The 24,767-nt window shown below is 42.7% G+C and overlaps 1 protein-coding gene across 4 annotated transcripts; it reads left to right on the top strand.

Annotated features, from left to right (window-relative positions):
* Window positions 1-1,278: 1,278 nt before the first annotated feature.
* Window positions 1,279-23,837, top strand: GCM1 (glial cells missing homolog 1). Of its 4 annotated transcripts, none has more exons than XM_026086203.1 (7): window positions 1,279-1,300; window positions 2,378-2,505; window positions 15,209-15,420; window positions 17,230-17,482; window positions 18,785-18,897; window positions 19,899-20,027; window positions 22,968-23,837. In XM_026086203.1, exons 3-7 carry the CDS (start codon window positions 15,319-15,321, stop codon window positions 23,637-23,639), a joined length of 1,269 nt encoding a protein of 422 aa, XP_025941988.1. In that variant the 5' UTR covers window positions 1,279-1,300; window positions 2,378-2,505; window positions 15,209-15,318; the 3' UTR covers window positions 23,640-23,837. The 4 variants fall into 4 exon arrangements, with proteins under 4 accessions (XP_025941988.1, XP_025941989.1, XP_025941987.1 ...); XM_026086204.1 differs by lacking the exons at window positions 1,279-1,300; window positions 2,378-2,505 and adding exons at window positions 5,464-5,574; window positions 9,845-9,956; XM_026086202.1 differs by lacking the exons at window positions 1,279-1,300; window positions 2,378-2,505 and adding an exon at window positions 9,596-9,956.
* The last annotated feature ends 930 nt before the right edge of the window (window positions 23,838-24,767 follow it).

Here is a 24,767-nt window from a genome sequence, read left to right as displayed (position 1 = left end):
TCTTCAGGGTAAGCACATCCAGTGCCTTCAGCCTCTTCTCATATGTCAAGTACTCCAGCCCCTCAAGCAGCTTGGTAGCCCTCCACTGAACTCAGTCCAGATAGTCAATGTCATCTTGCCCTGGGAGCCCAAAACTGCACACAGTACTCCAAATGTGCTCTCACCACTGTCAAACAGAGGTGAATAACCATTTCTCTCAACCCTCCCCGGTTGTATTCTTGTCAATACAGCCAGAGTGAGTCTCCTTCACCACAAGGGTTCACAAGCCAGGTCACGTTAAGTTTGCTGTGCATGAGGACCGCCATGTATTTTTCTGCCAAGCTACTTTCCACTGATCAGCACCCAGCTGGTACCATTGTATAGGGTTATTCAGCTTCAGTGCAAGACTCTTGAGGTTCCTCTCAGCCCATTCTCACAGCTTGTCAAGGCCCCTGTGAATAGCAGTCCTGCCCTCCAGGGTGCCAGCTGCTCCCCCCTCTCATTTTGTAGCACCTGTGAACTTGCTGCTGATGCATTACATCTCATCATCCAGGTTGTTAATGAGAACATTAAAAAGTACCAGTCTTGCTAGCAACCCCTGAGGAACTGCTGGAAACTGCCATCACGTAGACTTTAAATTGCTGACAGCTGCTCTTTGAGCCTCTCAGTCCAGCCAGTCTTCCACCCACCTGGTAGTCCATCCATCCAATCCACACCTCCTCAGTTTGGCTACAAGAGTATGACTTATGGGCTTATGTGACTATGTCAGAAGCCTTGCTAAAGCCAAGAGAAACAACCTACACTGCTCTCCCCCTCTCTGTGGAACTGGTCGTCTCACCACAGATGGCAATCAGGTTGGCCAGGAAAACTGTCCCTCAGTAAATCCATGCTGGCTGTTCTCAGTCACCTTTGTCTCCTTCATGAGCCAGAAGTGTAAGCCAAGGGGACTGGCACCATGATTTTCCCAGGGGCAGAAAAGCGGCTGACTGACCAGCCTGTAGTTCCCCAGATGGTCCTTCTTGGCATTTGTGAAGATAGGAGTGATATTTGCCTTTTCCCCATCATCAGGACTCCTCCGTAGCCACCAAAGCCCTTCAAAGATGAGAGAGAGTGGTCTTGCAACAAGCCTGCTCTCTCAGCATCCTTGGATGGAGCCCATCTAGTCTTTGTAGACTAGTGCAGGGGTCCAGTTTGCTTAAGTCGTCCTAAACTTAATCTATTTCTAGTATCCTGAGATTCAAATGGAAGTGGACAATGTTTCCAGTACCACTGCATACTGTGCCAGCATTAGAGACTGATCTTATCTGTATGCACCAATTTGGTAGGCATGCATGTATGTTTTCAGCATGTAGCCCTTACTGAATGTTTGTTATTTTGTTGGCCATCTCGGTCATGAATTTCACGCTAACTCTCCTAGCAGGACTTGAATTTCAGAAGGATGACCAATATTAAGTGACATTACATTAGAAACAACAGGTGGTATTTTCAATGAAAAACACCTCTGTGAAATACATTTCTTAGCTATCCTGATGTACAGCTGGCACCTGTGGGAGCCACCTGACAGGCTAGTCTGTGTCTGCTGCAAAGCAGCAGCAGCAGAAGGTCTCTGGCTCCTTCTGCTATGCCAGCAGAGCACTGAAACACTCACAACCTCTGTGGTGCTCTGCTACAAACAAGAGGAGGCTGTGAACAGGAGTTCAGCAGCTCCTGAAAGTTATGAACGCTTTGTTCAAAGCAGGATTTGGTCAGAGAAAGTATCCCTGAAGTGATACCATCAGCTGAGTCATGAGACCACATCCATGGTACATGCAAACCTGCTAGCGTTGATTACTCCAGGACAGGCTTGGCATAACAGATTCAAAGAAATGAACTTGTCTCCCTTCGAGGTGTGACTTTTACACCTGTGTCTTATTTTCACAGTATGAGATGTATAATATGAGAGGTACATTTGTGGTTATGTACCCTCAAAAGGATGCCTATATTTGTATATATGTATTTGTATTGTATCCCGGCTCTCTTTAGATGCCTACTATATTCTGTTGGTTTGGGCCAAAATCTTATCTCCAGCAAACAGCTCAAATAATAGTTGGTCTCTGTATGGGGCAAGCCCCAGAGTTTGAAGACAATGTGACTGCAACGTGTCTTTCAGAGGCACTGCCCTTTGGTTCGTGTAGTCCTTAGCTCCCTACTGCATCAAAACCATCASGTGAGGTTGGTGGTATCTCTGTCTTCGCTGTCGTTTGGGGGGAGGTAGCTGTGTCAGGGCCCTCACAATTCCTCCCATCTGTCTGTATCTCACAGACAGATTTTTTTGGCTCCAGGAAAGCTTTAAATTGCCTAGATTTTGTTGAACTGCTCCACAACAATGATGCTGAAGCACTCTTACATATCATTACAGGACTGGTGAGAGCTGAAAACATGATGATGAGCTCCAGCTCCTGTTTCATCAAGCATTTGGCTGATGAGCTCCAGCTCTTGTTTCCCAGCACAGGAGACAAACTTGGAAAGGACTGTGACCCYGCTGAGGTAATATTGGTACCGTAAACTATGAATATCATATTTTGGTATGACAGTGCTGTCCACATGCATTAATATTTACTCACAGGATATGCTGACTGATTCAGGCACCACCGTTTTATGCTAAGTTAAGGGAACTGTATGGAAGTCTGTGAGTGTGGCTACTGCCCTTTCATTCAGCATGTACATGTTAATCTTCCTTTGGCACAGAAAGCTGCAATGACAGATGCCTCGGTGCTGGGATGCCAAGCAAAGGACTCTGCCAGTGTGGTTTGAAGAGCTCTGTGGGTGCATTTATGGTGTTGAAGACCATCGGAGCTGGGGTTGCTGTAGACTGTGCTGCCATGTGCTGTGATCCCACCGATGGCGCAGTCAGTTAGTTCAGGGAAATGAGTCAGCTGAAGGTTAACCTTGACAAAATGTCTTGCGTTTACAATCAGTTCAGTCCCATGGGTGAGCGAGTGGAAGACCTGGAGCACGTGCCTGGGGCTGGGCAGAGGGGGACAGACCAGTCTGATGCAGTCTGTCTTCGGCGTTCATTGGACGGTACCGCAAGCATCTGGCAGAAACAGAGGGAGGTAGACGGAAGCCAGGGGTGATGGGAAAGACATTTGTAGCATGCCCTTGAAACTACAATTCTTTAAGTAGCTAAGCTGATCTAACAAGGGCTGATAGCGCTGATAACGCTGAATTAAGAGTTAAAGCAGGCTAGAGCAATATCCATCTCCCTGCAGTCTGTACGAAAGACGAATCAAACGGAGTTTGAGTCCCTTGGGAGAAGCTGATATCTTTGACATGACATAAATGAGAAATAGAAATGGGTTTGACTTCTCATACAGCATGAGGAGCTTTTTGCTAGTCAAGGTGGAAGCACTGCATAAGGATTGTGTTTAGTATCAAAGTGAACAGACAAACTTGTCATGTTTATGGGCTCACAATTATGCATCAGTTCACACACAACAGCCATAAATATTTCCTCTTTATTCAGTCACCCTAATTTGTTCTTGACTTTTAAACAATGTTCTTACAAACAGAACCCCTCTCAGAGGGGAAGAAGAATTAAGCTTTCTGCCCAGATACAAGCAATATTCCTGGCTGCTGCCACTCCTCATTCTTTCCCTTCTTGTATTCCCTCTACCTGATGGCGCCACAGAGGGTAAGGGACTCTCACGCTAACATTTTCAAGGTTTGGTTTCAGGACAGTCAGTGATACTTGCATTTATTCAGTGTGTGCGATTCTGTACCTTTTTTCTTGGTCTCTGATTTTCAGTTTCAACGTCAACAGCAAGTTTCTTATATCTGTGAGGCCAAGACTACATGACATTGTGCTCTCACTCACTGGCATTACTAAGACAATTCCAAACCTGGAACTACTGGTAATAGTCAGGGCAGGAAAAGCTTGGAGAACTTATCTTCATGAAGGACAAATGGATAACTGAAACACAGGGAAAATGAAATACAGACTTGTCCTTCTGTGCTGAAAAGAGCACAAGGTGTAAGAAAACCCACTGATACATACTAAACTCCCACTGCAGTTTGTGCTGCAGCATGAGAGCAGATACGTAGGCAATCACTGGAGCGTATCATCAGATTACCAGGAAATTGCTGCACTGTGTTATTAGATATGCTGAAAACTGTACTGTATTTAGTTTCAAACATAGGGTCCATCTACTGAGAGTGTAATTGTTTGTTAGGAAAAGAATCATAATATCCTGCAATATCAGGCAGCATGTGTGGATGAACTTTTAGCAAGGCTGGCCTAACATCAGTCAAACTGAGCGGAAAGACAGAAAGAAATTCTCCATGTCATGATGTAGTGCAAAACAGGAAAAGTATGGCCAGAGTCAACTACCCTTGGCAGAGCAACCTGGTAATGCAGCTATACAGCTTTCAGTGCCTAACCAACTACATTGCTTTATAGAGACCAACCCAGACTTCAGTGAGCTTGGGATCCAGCATGTATGGGTGCTTCACTAGGTACTCACTCTGCAAACAGGTGGTGCAATGACTTAGTCAAGGTCAAATAAGGGAGGGCAGCCTCAGAGCTAAAGAACAAACCAGGCATCCTGGGCTACCAGTTCTCACACCTACAGTCATATAAGGAAAAAATAAGCTTTAGATATTGTAGATACTATATTGTGCCCTCTCTAGTTAGCTAGGGGATAGGTGAGTGTGATTGAAAAAAGAAGATGGAGAAATAGAAATAACATGGAGAATGGCGTTACTGTCATCACTTTTAGCAAAACCATCTATTACCTTGTGAGGACTTTAGCTGCAGTACAGTTGATTGGATTTTTAGAGAACAAGGTGTCACCTTGTGCTATTGGATTATCTTGTCAGAACTGCAGGATGTCCTAATATGAATCTGCATTACCAAAGAAGCAAAGCATGCAAAGCAGCTACCACAGCTATGACGAGGAAGGGCCATGAGAAAATAGGGAAGGTAGGCCTTTTGTAGAGGGAAGCAAACCTGTGGATGACCTTCAGCTCGTGGAGATAATGCAGACATCAGTCACTGCTCAGGAGCCTGAGCAACTCAGCCATGCATCCTGCTCCAGTGTGAGATGTGATAGTAAGGACAGACAGAACTCCTAAGAAGACAGATTGTTTCAAGCCATACTTGAGACTGAGATAAGCTTAGAAATGCACTGACATGATAAATTTTAGCCACTGGACAGAAAATGAGAAAAGTGCATACTGGCCATAATTTTGACAAGGAAAGAAGAAATTATTACCTCATGGGTACAGGCAGTCATTGCCCATGCTGATGGGCAGATCTGTCTGGCTTTGGCTCGTTTCCAGCTCATGTGTGAGGCAGAAGTGCAGCTGGCCTTTGCCAAATTTTGCTGGGGACCTGTAGGAACAGATGTTGGGGGCTGCTATGAAGGACAAGGAGAAAATGTTTTAATAGAGGATATTGAAGCAGCTTTGGCTGGCTTGGAGGAGACAAGACTGAAGGCATGGAGGGAGCTGAGGGCTTCCAAAGGATGACAGTGAAACCACCTCAGGTGGCCAAGCCAAACTGCTGAACCTGGCCTTATAACTGGGATAGACACTTCCTTCCTAGGAGCAACAGAGGTGAGACCTGGGATCAAATGGATAACCAAGTGCTACTTGGCATTCCCAAAGCTGAAAAAGACATGACCTTGTGTCACTGTTACTATTTCCACCATCCCCTTGGGTATCGAGACCAGCACAATTGAAACAGCAGCTATTCTTTCTCAGGGTCCAAGCAAGGTATGTCCTGTTTCAAAGTAAGCAGCCAGAATGAAACTCTGTTTCTCCCACAAGGTGCTTCTTTCAGCGGCCCAAGCTTTGGAAACATTCCACTCATTCTTGATGTATGACAGGCCAAATTTGTTAAGGCTTTATAATTTCTGCAGGAGCACTTGAATCTGCAAGAAGATGTTATCTGTAGAAACTGGAACACCATGTGCATAAGGAATTGCTATAGCAGCTGATTATACCAAAAACAGTATAGTGGCTAGTCTGAAGTTAGGGCATGATTAACTGACAGGAATTTAATTTGGAATTACTTGTAGCCTGGGCTGGGTTTAACAGCGATAACATTCTAGCTGATCCTGGAGAAAAGTGGGGACTGGTGTCAGAGATGCCAGAAATGAGTCAATCCCTACAAGTACAAAAAAATTAGAAAGCATTTTGCAAAACACAGAGAACAAAGTAAACAATAAACATAGTGGCATACCAAGTGCCTGTTCTGAAGCAGATGGACATGAAGGACAACTCATTTAGCAATTAGACCGTCTTTAGATCACAAAAGGGAAAATTACAAAATTGCAAGGAAAAGAAAAGCACTGTATTTAGTAAGTGTCAATTGCATAAGATGAGATGTTGCATGTATGTGATGTTCATGCCATGTAGAACAGCAGAATTAGAGGTATTACACCAGATGCAAAGACAAGAAACTGAATGTCAAATCAAGAGAGGGCATCAGTGAATGTGCTAGACTATGAAGACTGTCCTATAAGTATGCAAAATAAGAAAGTAGATGGGCCATAAACTAAAGTAATTCTAAAATTACATGATAATACTACCACTAAGATACTGTAAATTATAAGCATAACACACAAAACATATGCCAATTAAAATTTTAGGTGATCCGTAGAAGCCACAGATTACAACAAAAGCATGTGAATTCATGTTCCTAATGAAAAAACATGAAAATGTTTATGCAGTCAGCAAGATGCATGAGTAAAAACAAAACTATATCCAATGCTAACAAACCACCACAGCATCCCAATACTAAAACCATTAAAATATTGCCACACATCATCCCAATACTAAAACCATTACAATATTACCATGGTGTTTTTGCAGCTATGGAATAGCTGCCATTCATTTTACCTCCAGAAGTAAATAAGATGGTTAATATATCACCTACTTTGCAGAGTGTCCAATGTGTTAAGAAAAAAAAACAAAAAAAAGGAGATCAATAAAGCTAACAGAAAAGCTAGACTTTACTGCCAAAGCCTTAGAGGCCACAGGTTTAATAAAGAGCTACTGARAAATGAAGTCAAATTTCTATTTGCGCAGACTTGAGCATCCCAAACAGATCACTGAGAATTGCTCAGTCCAAAACCCTACAGTTGGTACTGTTTCTTTATGTGGCAAAAAAAAAAAGACATATTCTTAGCATTTGATGCCAAAATAGTGCCACAGAGGAAAAAAATCTTCACAGACTGTTCATACTGCTCTGTAAACAGTAATTCATACAGTAATTCATACACCTACCACGCTATCAGCCAAGATTGCCATTTGGGAGCTAACCCACAGTGGACAAATATCAAATATCCTCAACAATACAGAGTAAGAGGCCTGACAGAGGTATTTACCACATGTGATACAACTGTGTGGGCATGAAGTTAATGTGGCAGAATCACATCTGTCTGCAGAGAAGACCCGGGAAAGTAAATCTGAAATGAAACACAAGAGAAAATTGCAGCTGGCTGAAGTATCATTCACAGGACACAGAGGAAAAGTTGAGATGATTGCCAGCTATTGAGTTAGAGCAGGTCAACAAATTGCCATCCCATCAGCGGGATTTTAATACCCACTTAGAAAGGTGCTCCAGTGGTCTGTGTGTGCATCTCTGTTGTGTGCACTCCCGAGTGGTCCAACACCACTGCCCCCAGAGCCTATACCATTGCTGACCTCCCCGAGTTGTGACCTGACCCCATCAACGCAAACGTGATGCAAACTACATATTTGTAGTGTGACAAAGATGAGTCTGAAACATTCAACAGTGAGCCCTGAGGTGAATTCTTGCAATGTGGCCGTCAGCGAACCCTGCAATGCTCATCTAGCAGCGTGGGTCGTGGTACAGGCTTCAGATCACGCTTCTACAAAGAAGATGTCTGGATAGGGGTGGGAAATTAAACTTTTAAATGAAAAAAAAAAGTGTTCAGTGAATGCTACTGAAACAGCAAAATTAGAAGGACTAAACTATCTACAGCAGACTTCTTACCCAGTGCAGTCCTGAATTAAAAAATTTGGTGACTGAATAAAAATATGAGATCATCAACCTATTCTGTATACAGAAAACAGAAAGACATCAAGGACATCAACAAGACCAGTTTAAAGGAAAGAAAAAAGAGTAAAATAAATAAAGAGTATCCAAGAACAAACAAAACCAAACAAAGATCAAAATGCTTACGTTCATCTTTCTTTCAAAGTAGCCAGACTACAGGGGAGAAGCTTTTACTTGTCTCTCTGAACACTGAACTATGAAGACAGCATAAGCATTTAAAATAATATTGAGTATAGAGCCAGGTAATTTGAGAATACGTCAGGGCCATCTGGGAACAAAAGTTTGTCTCCAGAAAACAAGAAGCATCCCCAGTGCAGTTTGGCACAGGCCAAAACTATCTTCTCACTACAAATGACACATTTATCTGTAGTGAGTTTATGCTCTGTGTCTGGGAATTTAATCACATTACTTCATCCTGGTGCCACAGTTGATCAAATAGGAAGGCTGACCTGGCAGATAAAATTGTTATTTTTAAGTCTATTGAATGTAGCTGGGAAAAAACTCAGAGAAAAAATATTAGACCAATTTAAAGAAATATTCCATAGAGAGCATCAGTAGCATATTGATATAGTATTTGTCATCAAAACATGCAAGCCTCTTTGTAGCTGTAGTGCAGCATCATGCAAATCGGCATTAATAAAAGGAGTACCAGAGGAGGAGATGAGACATAGAAAGGCCAAGGCCTGAAATAGCTGACAGGCACAAGACCTTCCAGAAATGCAGCTAGAGCATCTTTCAGTATCAAAATATGTCCTCAGAGCAAATCGTATACTCAAAAGCAAGACATAAGTTATGGAAGACAATGAAACACATGCTGTTGGCAGGACACAAAATATATTGTCCAGCAAGTGGCCAGGAGGAGCACTTCCCCACAGCGCTGCCCTACAGCTACCACATGCATCATGGTGGCTCATCATCACAAAAAACGTTTATGTTTGCTCCAATATCATATGTCCTTCAAGGCACACACAAGACTTCATACAACACTCATTATCTTCCCAAACCCAGAGGCGTAGCTTAGACCATAGCACATACTTAGCATTAGTTCTTGCACAGAGGCCATTAGTTAAGGAAAGAGTCGGTACAGAATTCCAGACATGATGATGCCAATTTTATGGGGTTACCACAGAAGGTTAAGCAGGTTGTGACCATTATGTTTAATCTTGCTGGGTCAAGCAAAAGTGGTGGAAAGCATGCAATGGCAGTCACTTCCCTAAAGAGGTGCTTTCATATGGATACACATCAGATCATGGAGGACTTTGTTTTCAGAAGGGGATTGGTGAGCGACAGTCATGCATGTGGCTGTGATTTGAGAGGAAAAGGCTGAAGAGCCAGGGCTGAAACAGGAGGCTTTTGCTCTAGGAAGGCAAGTGCTGCTGTGTGCATGCTCTGCCCACCCTGAAACAAACTGGATTTTCAGGTGGCAGGAATGAGTCTCGCCTCATTGCTTTGGCTAGCTTTGATGTTACATTATGTTGACTAAAGATACCAGCATCCACATGCAGACTTGTGTACTAGCCAAAGACAAATAGTTAACGGCTGGCACTGGGCTTTGTCCACTTGGCAGAAACGCTGGAATAGGTAACTCAGGCCATGTAAAGGGCCGCTGACTGCATCAGAAATCAGGTAAAGGTTGTCATCAACTGAAAGATGACACCAAAGAGGGAAAAAGGAAGACTGATGTTAGCACTGACAAAAGTATCCACTTTGCAGGGCAGTAAGACAATACAAGTAAGGAGCCTGATCCTGTGAACTCCCTGTGTAATAGCCTAATCCATGCGTCCTTGCATTTTGTCACAGCCTGGCACCTGAACAAAAGGCAGCAGCAGTCAGCTTCTGCAGAAAGGGAACTGCTTTCGCAAGGCACTGTTTTGCAATATTACATACTGTTCTCTGAAACGTGAACCTGAAAGTAAGAACCTTGTTAGGGCTCCAGATTTCTTTTTTTGCCAGCCCAAGATCTCTTGTAATAGATGACTACTGAAGAACTCATGAGTTTTGTCTGTGGTTATTGTTTGAAGGACTGTCCTTCCAAATAAGAGTTTGCAGATTACATTGAATTAATTTAATCTGTACGATCACATAAATTAGTAATACATAATCTCTTTTATAATCCATARTCTTGTTTCTAACCGTGGCCAGCATCAGGTACTTGTAAGGAAGGTAGAAGAAACCTTCCTAATCCTTGCTGGTTAAAATTGCCATAAGCCATAAATATGAGGCTTGATGTCTCTTTCTAACTGTGATTTAATATATTTTAGATATTACACAGATATAAGTATTAAATATCAGATCTTCAAATATTTTTCTTTTTAAGTCTTGTCTAATTTTCAACCTTCATTACATACTAAGCAATACTAACAGTAATGTTATAACACAAGGGTCTGAAGAAGCAAGTGGGGCAAGGCATGTAAAGGAAAAAACTTTCATTAGATCAACTGATATTAATTATATAGTGAGTGATAAATGCATTCCGTTGCCTCAGTTTTGAATTTGCCAGTTGTTGTCACTTTATGCCTCCTGGCTCTTGTGCTGTTCACAGAATCACAGAATGGTTGAGGTTGGAAGGGACCTCTGGAGATCATCTGGTCCAACCCCCCTGCTCAAGCAGGGTTATCTAGAGCACATTGCCCAGGATCACGTCCAGGCAGGTTTTGAATATCTCCAGAGAAGGAGACTCCACAACCTCTCTGGGCAACCTGTTCCAGTGCTCTGTCACCCTCACAGTAAAGAAGTTTTTCCTCACATTCAGATGGAACTTTCTGTGTTTCAGTTTGTGCCCATCAGTTTGTCCTATCGCTGGGCACCACTGAGAAGAGTCTGGCTCCATCCTCTTGACACCCTCCCTTCAGATACTTATTAATAAGATGCCCCCTCAGTCTTCTCTTCTCTAGGCTGAACAGGCCCAGCTCTCCTTCCTCATACGAGAGATGCTCCAGTCTCCTAGTCATCTTTGTAGCCCCCCGCTGGACTCTCTCCAGCAGCTCCATGTCTCTCTTGTGTTGGGGAGCCCAGAACTGGACGCAGTACTCCAGATGTGGCCTCACCAGGGCTGAGTAGAGGGGGAGGATCACCTCCCTCAACCTGCTGGCAACACTCTTCCTGATGCACCCCAGGATACCATTGGCCTTCTTGGCCACAAGGGCACATTGCTGCCTCGTAGTCAACTTGGTGTCCACCAGGACCCCCAAGTCCTTCTCTGCAGAGTTGCTTTCCAGCAGGTCAGCCCCTAGCCTGTACTGGTGCATGGGGTTGTTCCTCCCTAGGTGCCTTCTCTGTATCCTTTGTCACCAGAGCCCCTGCCCCTTAAACAAAGAGATGCTCCCTTCTGCTTCTTCTAGACCCTTCATTATTTTAGGTCATTTTAGTGTGTTCTTGCTTATTTGTCTCTTTTCTAGAGCAAACAGTCCCAGCTTTTATGCATTTCCTGTGCTTTGAGCCCTTTGAAGGGCTCTAGGAAGGACTCATCCTTTTGCACAGTATTATCATAAGTGAGAAAGCTGTGGTGGTCTATGAATTGGCAATATCATAATTTCTTCAATCTTCCTGTATTCTAACAGCCTGTTTGCTTTTGTCTGACACTTCCTATTTATATAGCTCTCTGTACTGATCCCTAGGTCACTGCCATGAGTTATTTAGAGCTCTGTAAGAGAAATAAGTACCTTAAATATTAGTCTTCTACATATGAATTACTCTGGATGGAATATGGTTAGCTTCCTCTGAAGGCCTAATTTGGATACATTTTTGTAATCCGTGCATTTTTTTTCTTCCTTTCTGCTTTCTTCCCTTCCAGCTCATTGGTAGATACATTAAACATTGGACCTTAACCAGAATATTGTTCTGCTGTTCACTTTCTGTGATGATGAGAATATACAAGGAAAAAAAAAAAAGCATAAAAGCAAACCAAAGAGCAGGAAAAGAATTAGCTTACCTTCACYATTACAATTTATCTCACAAAACCCTCTTTATATTGAAACAACACCTTTTGAGGAAATAGAAACCTATTTCAAGCAATGTGTTGCCATTGTGTTTTGGTGCTCTTCAAGAGCCTGCCTTGAGCTACTGTATGGATGGCTCAAATATTTGGGGCAGAATAGGCAGGCATCCAGTTCACAGTCAAAGTAGGAAGCAGCACTTCTCTCCACGTTAGCTGTAGGCAGGAATCCAATGGGAAATTACGGGTAACACTATTTAACAGGCACAATCAATTCCACCACGTTCCAGTGCCAAACTGAGGTGCTATTTAAAGCATATCTTCGCAGTATAGTCATCCCCATTTTTCTTACATGTTTTCTCCAAATCAAGTTAATTCAGCATTGACATTTGAATTGTCACTTTTTATCAGTTTTTATGTCCTGGACCTACCTTTTTCAAGCACTTTGCAAACTCAGGCAACCATGGCTGTGGCTTTCTATATCCCATTCACACTTTGAACAACTCTTTTTTTATACCATAAGAGTCAGACTTAAGGAAGGAAAGAAATCTAAGGTATATTTTCCAGATAATTTTAACTGTTTAATGCTTAGGCATATAATTTTAATTAGTTATCTTGTCTCCTCTGATAGTGAAGAAAGACGTGCTTCTAAAGAGTTAGTCGCCCTATCTAACCTGGCCAGGACCACAGGAATAATTTGCCTCTACAAGTACATAAATCTGCACTGTGTATAAAGGGAGCTTACACAGCTTGCTTATATTGGACACCTAACTTTCAGACAATTGAAATAATTAGCTGGGAGGAATACTATTCAGAGCAAGAGGTCAGAGGAGCTGCGCAATTCCTCAGTTTCAGTCAGAAGAACTACCACAGCTGCTTAGATACTTTTATATGCTTTTATATACTTATAAAGTACAGAATTTGACACAGTAACTCCTCTGGCATGTCTGATTTCTTGATGATATTTTCCTATATGTGCCTATTTTTTCAACCACATACTCTCAAATCTTTCCAGTTAGACCAGTGAACAGCCATTAACYATATTGTAAATAAATGATAAAACCAACTGGAGGTCCAAACAGCAGAAAAATAAAGATAAAAGCAGAACAGGTCTCCATCAACCTAAACTAATCAGTTACTGATCTAACCTGATCTAACTCCTTCATTATATGTCAGCTGGCTGTATGAGAAGGGAGAGGCAGCTCAGGGGGGTTGGGTGAGCTCCTGGCTCCTGCCCCCCATTGCTGGAGTGAAGCCTATGGAGGGGGCACCTCTGAGGTTTCGGGAGAGGAGCGGAGCAGAGTGGAGGAAAAAGAGAAAAAGAAAGACTAGAAGAAAAGGAAAAACAAAAAAATTCAAAACTTAAATTTTGTAAAGCTGCTACACTTCTCTAATAGTTAAAGCTACACACATAACAATCAGAAATGTAATATGCCACATCATCATGTAATTGTAGTTTGAAGTTTTTGCCATTTCAGCCTTTGGCAGCAAGGAGCTAAATTTGTATGATTTACTGTAACTTTGTTTTTAAGGTGTATTTTTCTGAAATTAACTATATGTCTTTCATTAAACCTTAAACTAATACTTAATTTTTATTTCATCTTTATCAATGTAAAATAAAAGAGGAAATATTCCATAGTAAATTATTAAATTTTTCTCTAAGAAGAAAATTAAAAACCAATTTTTAAGCCAGCTCCTTTTGAAAAGTAGTTTTAAAAGCAATGGGAGTGTCATTCTGAATTATATGACAAATCATTTCATGTATTAGAGCAAGTAATAGTCAAGGGTTATTTGTTTAGTAAATTCAACTCCTTTTTCCAATGCAGCTCATATTTTGTTTGTCCTGACTTTACTATCTGCATCTTCACTGTAACTGCAATATGAAAATATATGAAGACCTGATGTTTCTACAGCCATGTGTATTTCTAAGCAGTGATGTTCCCTTCTCCTATAATCTCCCATTTCCTATATTCTGACATCTTTTTTGAACCTGTCATGTCTTAGTTGCTTTTGAACTAACCACACTTCAAATTGCTAAGCACACTGGTGCTAGCTCCCAGGCGTTTCTCCATGGCTGCATGCCAGCTGCAGCTTGTGGCTCCATCAGTGCCATAGCCTGTGCCCAAAGTGGGGCTCTGAGGTGCTGCTGGGGCACCTCACAGCCAAAGGTCTCAGGGTGCTTTGCAAATAGCTACAAACTCTTGCTTTAGGGATGGTAGTATAACATGAGAAATTAAGATCACAAGTATTTTAATAATTGGGTAAACTAAGGACATGAAGACTGAGTGACTTTCAAAGGGCTGTGTATATGCAGAGTCAGAAGAAACAATAAAAGAAATTCTTCTTAATATTAATAAAGTGTGTGAAATAGAATTACATCCAGCAGATTTTACTTCTTCTCTCCCTCCTCTGCCTTTAACAAATCCTTAATTGCTGTAAATTACAGGGACCTCTCTGAAACCATTGAAGCTATTCCACCTTCCAGAAACAGAAAATTTGCCCATTTATTTTCTGATTCACCTTTTCTCTCAGTAATAGCGATTCCCACCAAAGGAAACAACTCCCTAAGCATTTTTATGTCTGTGATCCCTGAAAATAGCTGATACTGAAATTCAGAATAGGGCAACCGCCCACTTTACAAGACTTCAGATGAGAACTGTCAGTTTTAACAACCATACCAGTCTTCTTTTTTCCTTCAGTCAGCTGTTGAAAACACTGTATGAAAATGCAGGTAGCCCAACCTCCTTTTTTATAGTTCCCATCCTTCATGTGACTTATAAGCTCTCAGAGATGCCAGCACTTTTTGGAAGGGCTGAGAGACATTTCATCTGAAACAATATAGCAGTCCCCGCTTGTTGTTCACCTTTGCCGGGTGCAGTATGAGGAAAGTCTAATGGGTGCACAGCGACTGAAAGAGTCCCTAGCAGCTGCTGAGCCGGTCAGTCGGTTYGGCTCTGGAAATACTGAGCCAGAGTCTAATCCCACATATAAAGAGTCTGTCAGCAGAGTTACAAGGCTATAAACCCAATGTGAGAGGAAAATGAGCAAAAGCAGGCAGATGATAACGGCATGATTTGCTTGCCATTACCGATGCCTCTGTAAGATCCCATTTTGTCTCTAAGCTATATTTTCCACTGCATTGTTGGCTTGCAAAACTTTTAATGGAACAAGTTTTTCTGGCAGAAGAACACTGATTTTTATCTTTAATGAGCAGCCTCTCTATCATTTAGCTTCAGGAACCAGCTTCCTGGTTGTAAACTGCTCAAGAGTGCTGACAGCCAGTCAACTTCAAAAGCAGCCAGTAGAGACTTTCTTGCTAAGTTTGGGAAGGAATTCAAAAATGCTGAAAGGTGCAGATGATGTTGTTATGAAACAGGAGGACTCTGCTTCCCGAAATGGAGAAACGGCAAGTTGGGATATTAATGACATCAAACTTCCTCAGGTATGTGTCTGTATCTTAGAAATTCATCCAGTTCTGTCCTGGCTTCTCCATTTCACCACTGCTCTGCAATACTCTCTCAGTGATCTATACCTCATTGTCTTTACTCACTTTGCCACCTTGAGTATGGCACAGTGTTTTGCTGAAGAGCTAGATAACATCCTGTAAAATGTCGAGCTTCCCATGCATTTTTCCTTAAGTGTATTATTTAAAGAACTGTTTATACATTAAAAATAGTGATACTGCAGATTCATTGACTTTCTAGTCCACTCTTGGATGAGATGAAGAGAAAGCAGGGAAAATATTTGTCTCCTTCTTTGAAGATAATTCAACTGGAAATGTCCGGGACATGGGCAGTGCTTTGCGAGAACTGAGCACAGCACCCACGAGCTTCATTGCACCTCTGGTGCTCAGCCTGGCTACAAATGTGAGTCCAGGCAAGCTGGGCTGAATTTCCACATAGAGGCAACGCTCCTCTTGTGAGGAAAAGCCGGCTCCATGTGGTCTGTGGAAGTCTGTTTTACAAAGATTTGCTGACAGGGGCAGAATAGTGACCTTTCCCTCCCTCAGTCCTTTTCCAGTCCTCTCTCTAAAAATCTCATTCATGCTGGCCACTGAAAACCCAAGGCATCCCGTACCCCAGCTTCATGTCCCTGTCTCTCACCACAGCATATTTACAGCAGATTACTCCTGCTGGGCCCCTTCACTATCCAGCTCTGTCTTCTYACCTGGTCCCAGTCACTTCCATACTAAATCACTTTTGTTCACCCAAAGCCTCCCTGTCCCAGGCTGCCTCCTTCACTGCCCTCCACCCCAAGGTCACCTTGCCCTGCATTTCAGCCAGGAGGCTTCCCCACACCCTTCCCTATGCTCTCGGATCGCTCCCACGTAAGCACAGGCAATACAGTTTTTCCCTTCTCAGTTCATAGTCCTGTTGCCATAATGGCTTGAGGTGTCTGGGATCTGCAATTTCAAGGAAAGTCCTACTAAGTTTTTTGTACCCCTGTTATCACTAGCCTTTTTTCCCTCAAAAACAATCAGAGAGCATGTTTCAGGCTTTATAACTTACTGCATTTTACTTGTTGACTGTAACCATTGAGGTAATGTGTACTTCGCCCTTTGTCTTCTTTTCCATGCAGTTTCATTTTTATTGCTCTTTTGAATAATTTTTATTAAAAGTTTTAGAGGGGGGGCTTTTTTTGCTTCATCTATGATAGTGAAAATAAAATTTGACCAAGATGTTCTTTATTTTGGACTTCATAAAAATTGCTGTGGAAATCTTTCATGATACTTAGGCCGAAAGGAACCAAAATCCCAGACCTGAAGACCTACAAATTTGGGAATAGGCTCAGTCTGATGTAGTATGTGCCCTTTTTCCACAGTGAGTCAAGCCAAATGATTCAGTATAACACTGTTGTTAACGGCCATAACGTCAAAGTAGGATTTCTGCCATGAAAGCTAATAGCAGTTACTCAGCTGGTGACTGCTGCGTGCAAGGAAAGCATGTGCTATTTTACATCAAGAGCCCCACCTTCCTCTGCTGGGGTGGTTGTGCACGGAGCTGGACCGGAGAGAGAGTGAGAGCAGCCTGTTGGCCAGGTCTTCCGGCTATTCTGGGGCTCACAGGATCAAAGGGGAGCTGCATACTCCCTTCCAGCACTCCCCCCCCGGAGCCACCAACCAGCACCATCTCCTCAGTGTGAGAGTGGCCCCAGCTAGACGGGATCCAACAGAGAATCAGGTCTGTTAGGCTCATACACAAACCCTTTTCTCCCTCAGCCTAAAATGTGGCTTTCGCTGGTGTCTTAACAGGACGTGAAACAGACGGACTGGTTTCAAGAATGGCCAGACTCCTATGTAAAACATATCTATAGCTCCGAGGATAAAAACGCTCAGCGGCACCATAGTAGCTGGGCAATGAGAAACACCAACAACCATAACTCTCGCATCTTAAAAAAGTCCTGCCTTGGGGTGGTGGTCTGTGGCAATGACTGCTCAACTCTGGATGGGAGGAAGATCTATCTAAGACCAGCCATATGTGACAAAGCTCGGCAAAAACAACAGAGTAAGTATTACTACATGAAGACAGCAACACCAGCCTTGGGCTCTTTATTATGTGACAGTTAATAAGTGAACACAACATAAAAGACATTGAAGTAGAGGAGAGCCACTGGAATAACCAGCCTTTCTTCTGCCATTCCCTATAGTCAAATGCAGCTCTTGATTTTGGAGCAACTCATTTTACATTTATWGCTGTTGAGGGGTTTGCTTGGTTGCTTTCTTTTTTGGAATTCAACTCGTCAGAATGTATTTTCGCAGCCTGGTTAATGGTGGAAACTCCTGTGTGGTGTTCAGCCAGCTGCAGCTGAGCACTGACTTTCAGAGAGGGACAGGTGAATTCGTGCTTCTGTGCGCAGGACACTCGCAGGAAAACATTTCTTAACTTAAAAGGTGATCTTAAGGCAAAAATCACTTGTTTCAGAACTTTTCCTCCTCTCTTTACCCTGTAGGAATATCTTTCCCAGAAAAAAGATGTTTTGTTTTCAATCTTGTTTTCCATGCTAGAATTTTAATCTCTGTTTCTGATGGAAAATGGGTAGGCTTTGGCTCCTGGCCTTCRCAGACCCATGAGCAAGGCTACCAAGAAAGCGGGGCAATACAGACAGCTTTCTGCTGTGCTGCTCCTGCTGGCCTGAGTGTCAATGTCCTTATTTCAGGGGCCCACAAGTAACTCAGGAAAGTTTTGCAGGAAAGACATTGCCCATAAACTATGATGACTGGAAAGTAGGTCAAACAGTGGTGTCACAAGAGACAAGAATATGCTAGCAGAGTAAAGGAGATGGACGGACATTTTTGATGAGACTATTCCAAACAATTTTTTGATTGTTGAGTAGAGCTAGCTTATACTAATTTCTGGAACTGATGAACATTTTGGATGAAGAAAGACTTTAATCAAGATCTCACTGAAGTCAGAAAGGGGTCCTCTAGAAAAATCCAGCAAGAACATATTTGACATTCCAGACACTTCCAAGTTAAAAACAACCAGAAGAAAAATAAAAAAAAAATCTTCAAAGGTAAAAGTCATTTCCTTGGATATAACTGACCATATTAAATGATAAAACTATACTAGAAATAATCTTTGCCAGTCATATTTAAAAATGAAGAAGAATAAAGGTAATAATTAATTTGCTTATGTTAAATTTTCTGTATATTTGAAAGTTTTTTTGCATAGTTTTTTCTCAGTGTAGTTTCTGAGCCCAGAAACAAAAGAGTAGCAATCCACTGCCCACAAATTGTTGTATCAGCTGGGATTTATCTGAATTGATACTGCATAGAAAATATTTCTGTATTACTACCTATGTTCCAGGGAAATGTTGTCCAAATTGCAATGGACCCTTGAGGCTCATTTCCTGCCGAGGCCATGGTGGTTATCCAGTTACCAACTTTTGGAGGCATGAAGGCCAGTTCATATTCTTTCAGGTTGGTATAAAATTACCCTACATTATGCGAGTTAATTATAAAGGATATAAAGACTATGCTTTTTGGATTAATGGAAGACATTTGTTTGTTCCAATAAATAAGGATCATTGAATATGACAAAGTTAACCGGTTGCAAGGAGAAAAAAGTTCACAATGAGTGGTCAAGGTCCTGAACAACCTGACTGGCCTTTGAAGTTAGGCCTACTTGAGCAGGAGGCTTAACTAGACCTCAGGAGGTCCCTTCCAACCTGAATTAGTCTGTGCTTCTATGACTGGACATACACACATAGGAACCTCAAAGAATCAGAAATGCCATGTTATGTTAACCCCTTCTCCAGGACACCACATATAGGTATGAAGATATCTTAGAGCAGGAAATGGTTGTACCCAGGGGATTGTCTGTGGAAAAAAAATACACACATTATGTACAACTTTTACCTGGAAATCAGTGTACTCAGATGTTTAAATAAGGGGCACTATTTTTGGAAGGTGTAGTCCTAGGTTAGTACCCTAAACACTGGATTGTCTCCTGTTTTCCAGGAGATTAGACCTCCTTAGGAGCTAGAGAGCAGTACTGAGACTTTACGATTGTCTTTCACTTACGTGCAGATTAAATAAAATTAATTCTCCATGGAATCTAATCGAAATTAATGTCCTGATAAACATTGTCTGAAGTTCAAAATGAATGGAACCAATTGTGCAGGGACACTGTAGCTAGGTTTCAAATGACCTCATGGCTTCAGTTGGACCTCTAGTGTCGGGACCTTCTTCTGCATACATATGTGCTGCACTGTTTTCATGATTTCAGAAAATTTCTGCCCCATCAGACTTCATCTGAGATATGTTTGTGACTTGAGATGACATTAAATATGTCTCATTAAATAAAAAGTATTAATCCAGTCCATATATTTATTCTGGGCCAGTGCTACAAATCCTGCTTCCTTAAGATTGTTAACAAGGTTCTACTTTTAAGTTTAACATGTCACAATTCCTTTCTAAAGTCCAAAGGGGCTCATGATCATCCACGACCAGAAACAAAACTAGAAGCAGAAGCAAGAAGATCAATCCAAAAAGCACAGACAGCTTTCTCTCCCCCCTGTCCAAAATTAAAAAGAATCCGGGAGATCGAGGTAACTTTTACTATTGATATATTAAATTATTGGGTGAGTGATCTGCAGTCTAGGGCATCTAGGGTGACTGCGGAGGCTAGCTTGGCTTTGGCTCTGGGCATGACCAGGCTTTGCATCTCTGCATTTTGCCACAGGATCGGACAGGCAGAGAGGGGGCTCAGCACAGATAGGACTGTCCCGAGCTCACTGTCGGCTTGGCTCAGCATTGTCATTCCCCGCCAGCACCCCGGGCTGGAGTGGCCAGTCCCTTCAGGCCTGCTGGGAGCAGGAGATGATTGTGTCCATACTGAGGAACAAGACAGCATCAGAGAGAAGGCTCAATCACATCACCCTTCTCAGGAGCCCTGGCATCATCTTGGCCAGTGCGAGCTAGTGCTCGTGGACAAAACACCTGGGCATGGGTCAGGTAGACAGCATGTGTCGGGGACCACTCCCCTGTAGGGTCTGGATATGCTGCACCAGGTTTGGGTCTCTTCACCATATACAGCTGGCCTTGCACCTTCCTGTGGCCCTATATGCGTCGTGCCACAAGCCAGGATAGACAATACGAATCCCAAGCTGATGCTGTGAAAATACCCCTTGGTGGGCTGCAAAGTGGCCCTCACTTTATTCCATGTCAGGTCCAGAGATCACCTAGTGTGGATGCAGCCAGGCCATGCCTTTGGTCCAGTCCTTGATGACAGCCCTTGGACTTGTTTTATTTAGCAGCATGGACATAGTTTTCATGCCACAATTCTTTCCTTGTTTATATGCAAGAGTTGCCTTTAAAAAACTTTCCTACAAGTTCTTTGTTAGTTCTGCTCGAGGACTAATATTATAAAGAAAACAGATATTTAGTCTAATCAGTATGGACATTGAAAGAGAACAGTTAGGAGATTTTAACTGGGTTTAACTACCTATTGATTGCACCACCCCGTAAGAAAATTGTAACAAATGAACACCTGAAAACCAGGAAATCCTTTTGGCAATAACTAAGCTCAGGAGGAGGATTTGTATGTGTGTACACACAAACACAACAAACTCTGTACACTATTTTGCTATAGAATACAATGTATAGTATTACCTAGATGATATACCTGTTATATGTTGCATATGGCATCTCGACAGAACACACTTGTCATTAACAAGGCAAATCCAGAGGTCCTTACTCCTTTTTCCTCTGGTCCCCCAACCTTTATTTAAGAAAAGCCAGTTACTTCAGTAGCTGATCGATTGGCAAACTTGATACCCACCAGGGAGACAAACCTGGGGGTTCCCCATGGGGGAAGCGCGCCCAGAGCAAGGTATTGCCCCTGCAGCCTGCAGATCCCCAGGGTGGACATCAGGGATCGTCAGGCGGGGCAGGATCACTCAGGGAGACTGCGGCAGCACCTGCTTCCCTCCTGCCACCAGCTCCCTGCCTGCAGTACTGCAGACGGGGTCACGCTTCTCCACGTCGATACGTGTTCCAAGAGCCTCCAGTGACATGGAGGAGAGCCACAGAGGAGCTAGGGCACCCTCAAATACGGGAACAATAATTTTCATATTGCAGGTTTAATTTTGTCCTCGTGAACACTGGAATAGTCCTCGGCTAGGAAATGTTCCTGAGCCAGGCGGCTTTGTTTATTTTATACCTGGGCCAACTGGTCTCACTGAGGTGAAGGTCCCTCTAGACAGGTCTTGATCTTTCCCTTCCTACAACATCTTCCTGGTGTTTTGACTTCAAATTGTGTGGGACAAGGAATGGACCAAAGATGTCATAAATGTATAATCTTTGAACCCACTCTTCAGGTAGTTTGACTCTGCATAGTCACTCCAGTGATTCAGAGTTATACCATGGCATTCTAGTTCATTTCTCTTAAGCAGGTTTGTTTTGAGAGTAATCCATCATGTTCTTGTTCTTGCCATGGCCAGTTAGGATAGGATAAACTCAGGAGTCTGATTTCAGATGTAAAGTTTGTGTCGCTGAAGCTGGCAGAAGTCTTTTTAAAAGATTCTACTTCAATGTGCTTACAAGAGAGCAGAAAGGAGAACTGTAGAAAATATATGAGTCAAAAATAGATCAAGTGATATACAGGATGTTTTCTGTGTGGCGTCAGCTGCTCTTTAACTGAAGAAGAGCTGGGTCCTACATAAGGTCATTGGAATTTCTCCTTATCATAGGCTGAGAATAGCTGAAAGAAGCTTTGCTACTCTTGTGGTCAACAAGTTAGAAAAATCACTATAATTAAAGGGATGCAAAAGCAGAATTACAAAGAACAGAGACCTGCAAACCCTAATCATAAATGATAGCACAAAATATGTGTTTTGCAAGGAATTAAAGTTTTAAAATTATAATCCAACAATTAGAGCATTTAAAGAAGTTGCAAAATATCCAGGAAAGAAGACCTAGCAGAATAATTCTAGTGTACTGCTCCTTCTTTGAATGCAATTTGTATTCATGGAGCAAAAATTTTAAATATAAGAAAATTAATCAGTTAAAAATAGAAGTAAATATTCTTGCAAAACTGAAGAGTAATATTACTGGAGTGAAAAAGACGCTTCAAAAAAAAGTCAGTTAAAGAAATCTTATTTCATTTTTCCAGACCCCATAGGAATGATTTAAATTCTGTGAAATCTACTAAGTGAGAATATTTCATTTTCAGGTGTTACTYCAGTATATGCTGGCACCTGATTCTGAGAGCTGTGAATGATAGATCTACCAATGTATTTAGTTTAAAATAGGATTTGGGCAAAAAAAAATGATGAACTAAATCCATAATTGTGATCTTGGAACCCCTCTTCAGCTTGCCCCTAAAAACCGCTAAGACTGCTCTAAGGGAAGGCTCTATAACTGCATCTTTATTATCTATATTAATTAATTGCATTCATAAGGCCCTCTTACAAGAGGGTTTTTAGTTTGTATTACTAAACTACACTTTTTTTTTTTTTTTTAACTAAACTACGCCTTGCTTTCCTAAGTCTCTAGCAGGTGAAATGCAGACCCATGAATATTTGCCTTTACTTCTTTGCAAGCCAGAAGCTTACGTTATACCCGATCATTTCAGCCGACGTTTAAGCAAGAGCTCCCCGGAGCATGCACTCAGCGGCGGTTCGGGGCAGTTGCTGTACCTGGGGGCGGATGCCGAGGGCACAGGTTCAAGCCCTCGCTGCAACAAGCTGGGGGGACCGGGGGTCACGGCTGCACCCTCGACTTGCGGGCCCTCCGGTGGCTTCGGCGAGCCACCACGCTGGGACAAGAGGCTACCGGGTGCCCCCCGGGGCTGCCGCAGCCTCACGCTCGCCCCGGCCCACCTGCCCAGCGAGCCCTTCTGCACCGGCGTCCAGCCTGCTCCTGGTGCGCCACCCACGCCCAAGGGCAGTTATGAGCCCTTCCGGCCCAACACTGGCCCTGCCGGAGACGCATCCTATGAGGGAAAGCCCCATCCGGCCAGCAGCAGCAGCTGCCTCCCCTCCTCGCTGTTCCTCCTGGCACAGCAGGAGCCCTACCTCGTCCCAGCCAGCGCCCATCACCACCGCCACCACTTGGCGCCTCCAAAAGCAAACGGACGGGACTTGGAAGATGAGCAGCAAGGTCTGAACCTGGACTACTGCAGCAGTGAGATGTTTTTTAACCTGTACCCTTTACGGTGACTGTATTTAAATTTCCTCCCTCTGTCCACCTCTGGCAATGGGCCTAAGTCTCCATTCCTGCTGCAAGTGGATGTCAAAGTGCTACCACTCTGATCCCCTCTTCAGCTCCTGTTTGAGATCCAAAGAAGGGCTTTAATGCCTGAAAGCTTGTTGCTATTCTGTTATTTTTTACTGTTATTTTTTTCCCTGCTGTTTCATTGACCTAATAAAAGTTGTCACCTCTTCCTACAAAATACCTCACTACCACTCTGATTTGGAAGCTTTTCACCCCCTGTCGATACCCAGTTTCTTCAAGCATGTAGAATTATGGAAGGTATAGATAAATGCCCTCAAAGACCACAGCAGCTGCATGTAACCCCCTATGCTCTTTCATCATCTTTGACCTGTGAGCTAGGTCTCTTCATTTCACCAGTCCCATGAGTGTTTTGCTTGACCTAGTTTCTCACACATAAATATTTAGTTTGCCTCAGGGTGCTTTTTCCAGCCACTTTTCAGTTCTTTCATTGCAGACAAATCTTTCAGTGTCCTTTCCTGCAAGTCATCCAACTTTCTCATCACTTCTGTAAGCTGTATTTCAGCAGGAGCTATCAGTTCCCTACATTTGTTTGAAAAAGTAGGGTGCCAAATATGAATCTTGTTGCCTAAATTTAGTGGCCAGCTATGAGGGACAGCTTTGCTGGAGCCACATATCATGGCTGGTTTCTTTCACTATAAAGAAGCCAGTGTCCCATGGCTCCGCACGCTACCAAGCCTTTGGAGTTAGTTAGACACAGTTTTTGCAGTCTGGCCCTACCCCTGCTCTCACTCTGAAGCAAGCCATGCCCAGACAGTGTAAGGTGAAATAAATTTTTTACTGGGGTGAGTCTGGGAGGACACTATTACAAAACAAGCAGTAATAAAAACTCTGGAGTACCTCAAACTGGGATATATTTGGTCTCTGTCAAACAGGTTCAGTCTTATCATTTGTCTTGTTTTTCGCTTGTTTTCATCTCTTTGGATTCCCTCTTCTTTTTTTAAACTTTGGAATACGTTAGTTACTAGGGAAACTGCTGTCATTATGAAGGATGGGGTTTAGAGACATTTACGAGACAAGGACAAATTATATTTATAGTGTTTCATAATGTTTAT

The sequence above is a fragment of the Apteryx rowi genome, unplaced genomic scaffold (assembly GCF_003343035.1).
Source record: "Apteryx rowi isolate R43461 unplaced genomic scaffold, aptRow1 scaffold_685, whole genome shotgun sequence".
NCBI classification, from domain to species: Eukaryota; Metazoa; Chordata; class Aves; order Apterygiformes; family Apterygidae; genus Apteryx; species Apteryx rowi.
Note: the sequence above shows the minus strand (reverse complement) of the source record. Positions and strands in the feature narration are given on the sequence as shown.

Coding starts and splice junctions, on each gene's coding strand:
- GCM1 (XM_026086203.1), top strand. CDS start 15,319: ATGCTGAAAGGTGCAGATGATGTTGTTATGAAACAGGAGGACTCTGCT. Junction 17,483..18,784: donor AGCTCGGCAAAAACAACAGA/GTAAGTATTACT, acceptor CCTATGTTCCAG/GGAAATGTTGTCCAAATTGC. Junction 20,028..22,967: donor AAAGAATCCGGGAGATCGAG/GTAACTTTTACT, acceptor TGCTTTCCTAAG/TCTCTAGCAGGTGAAATGCA.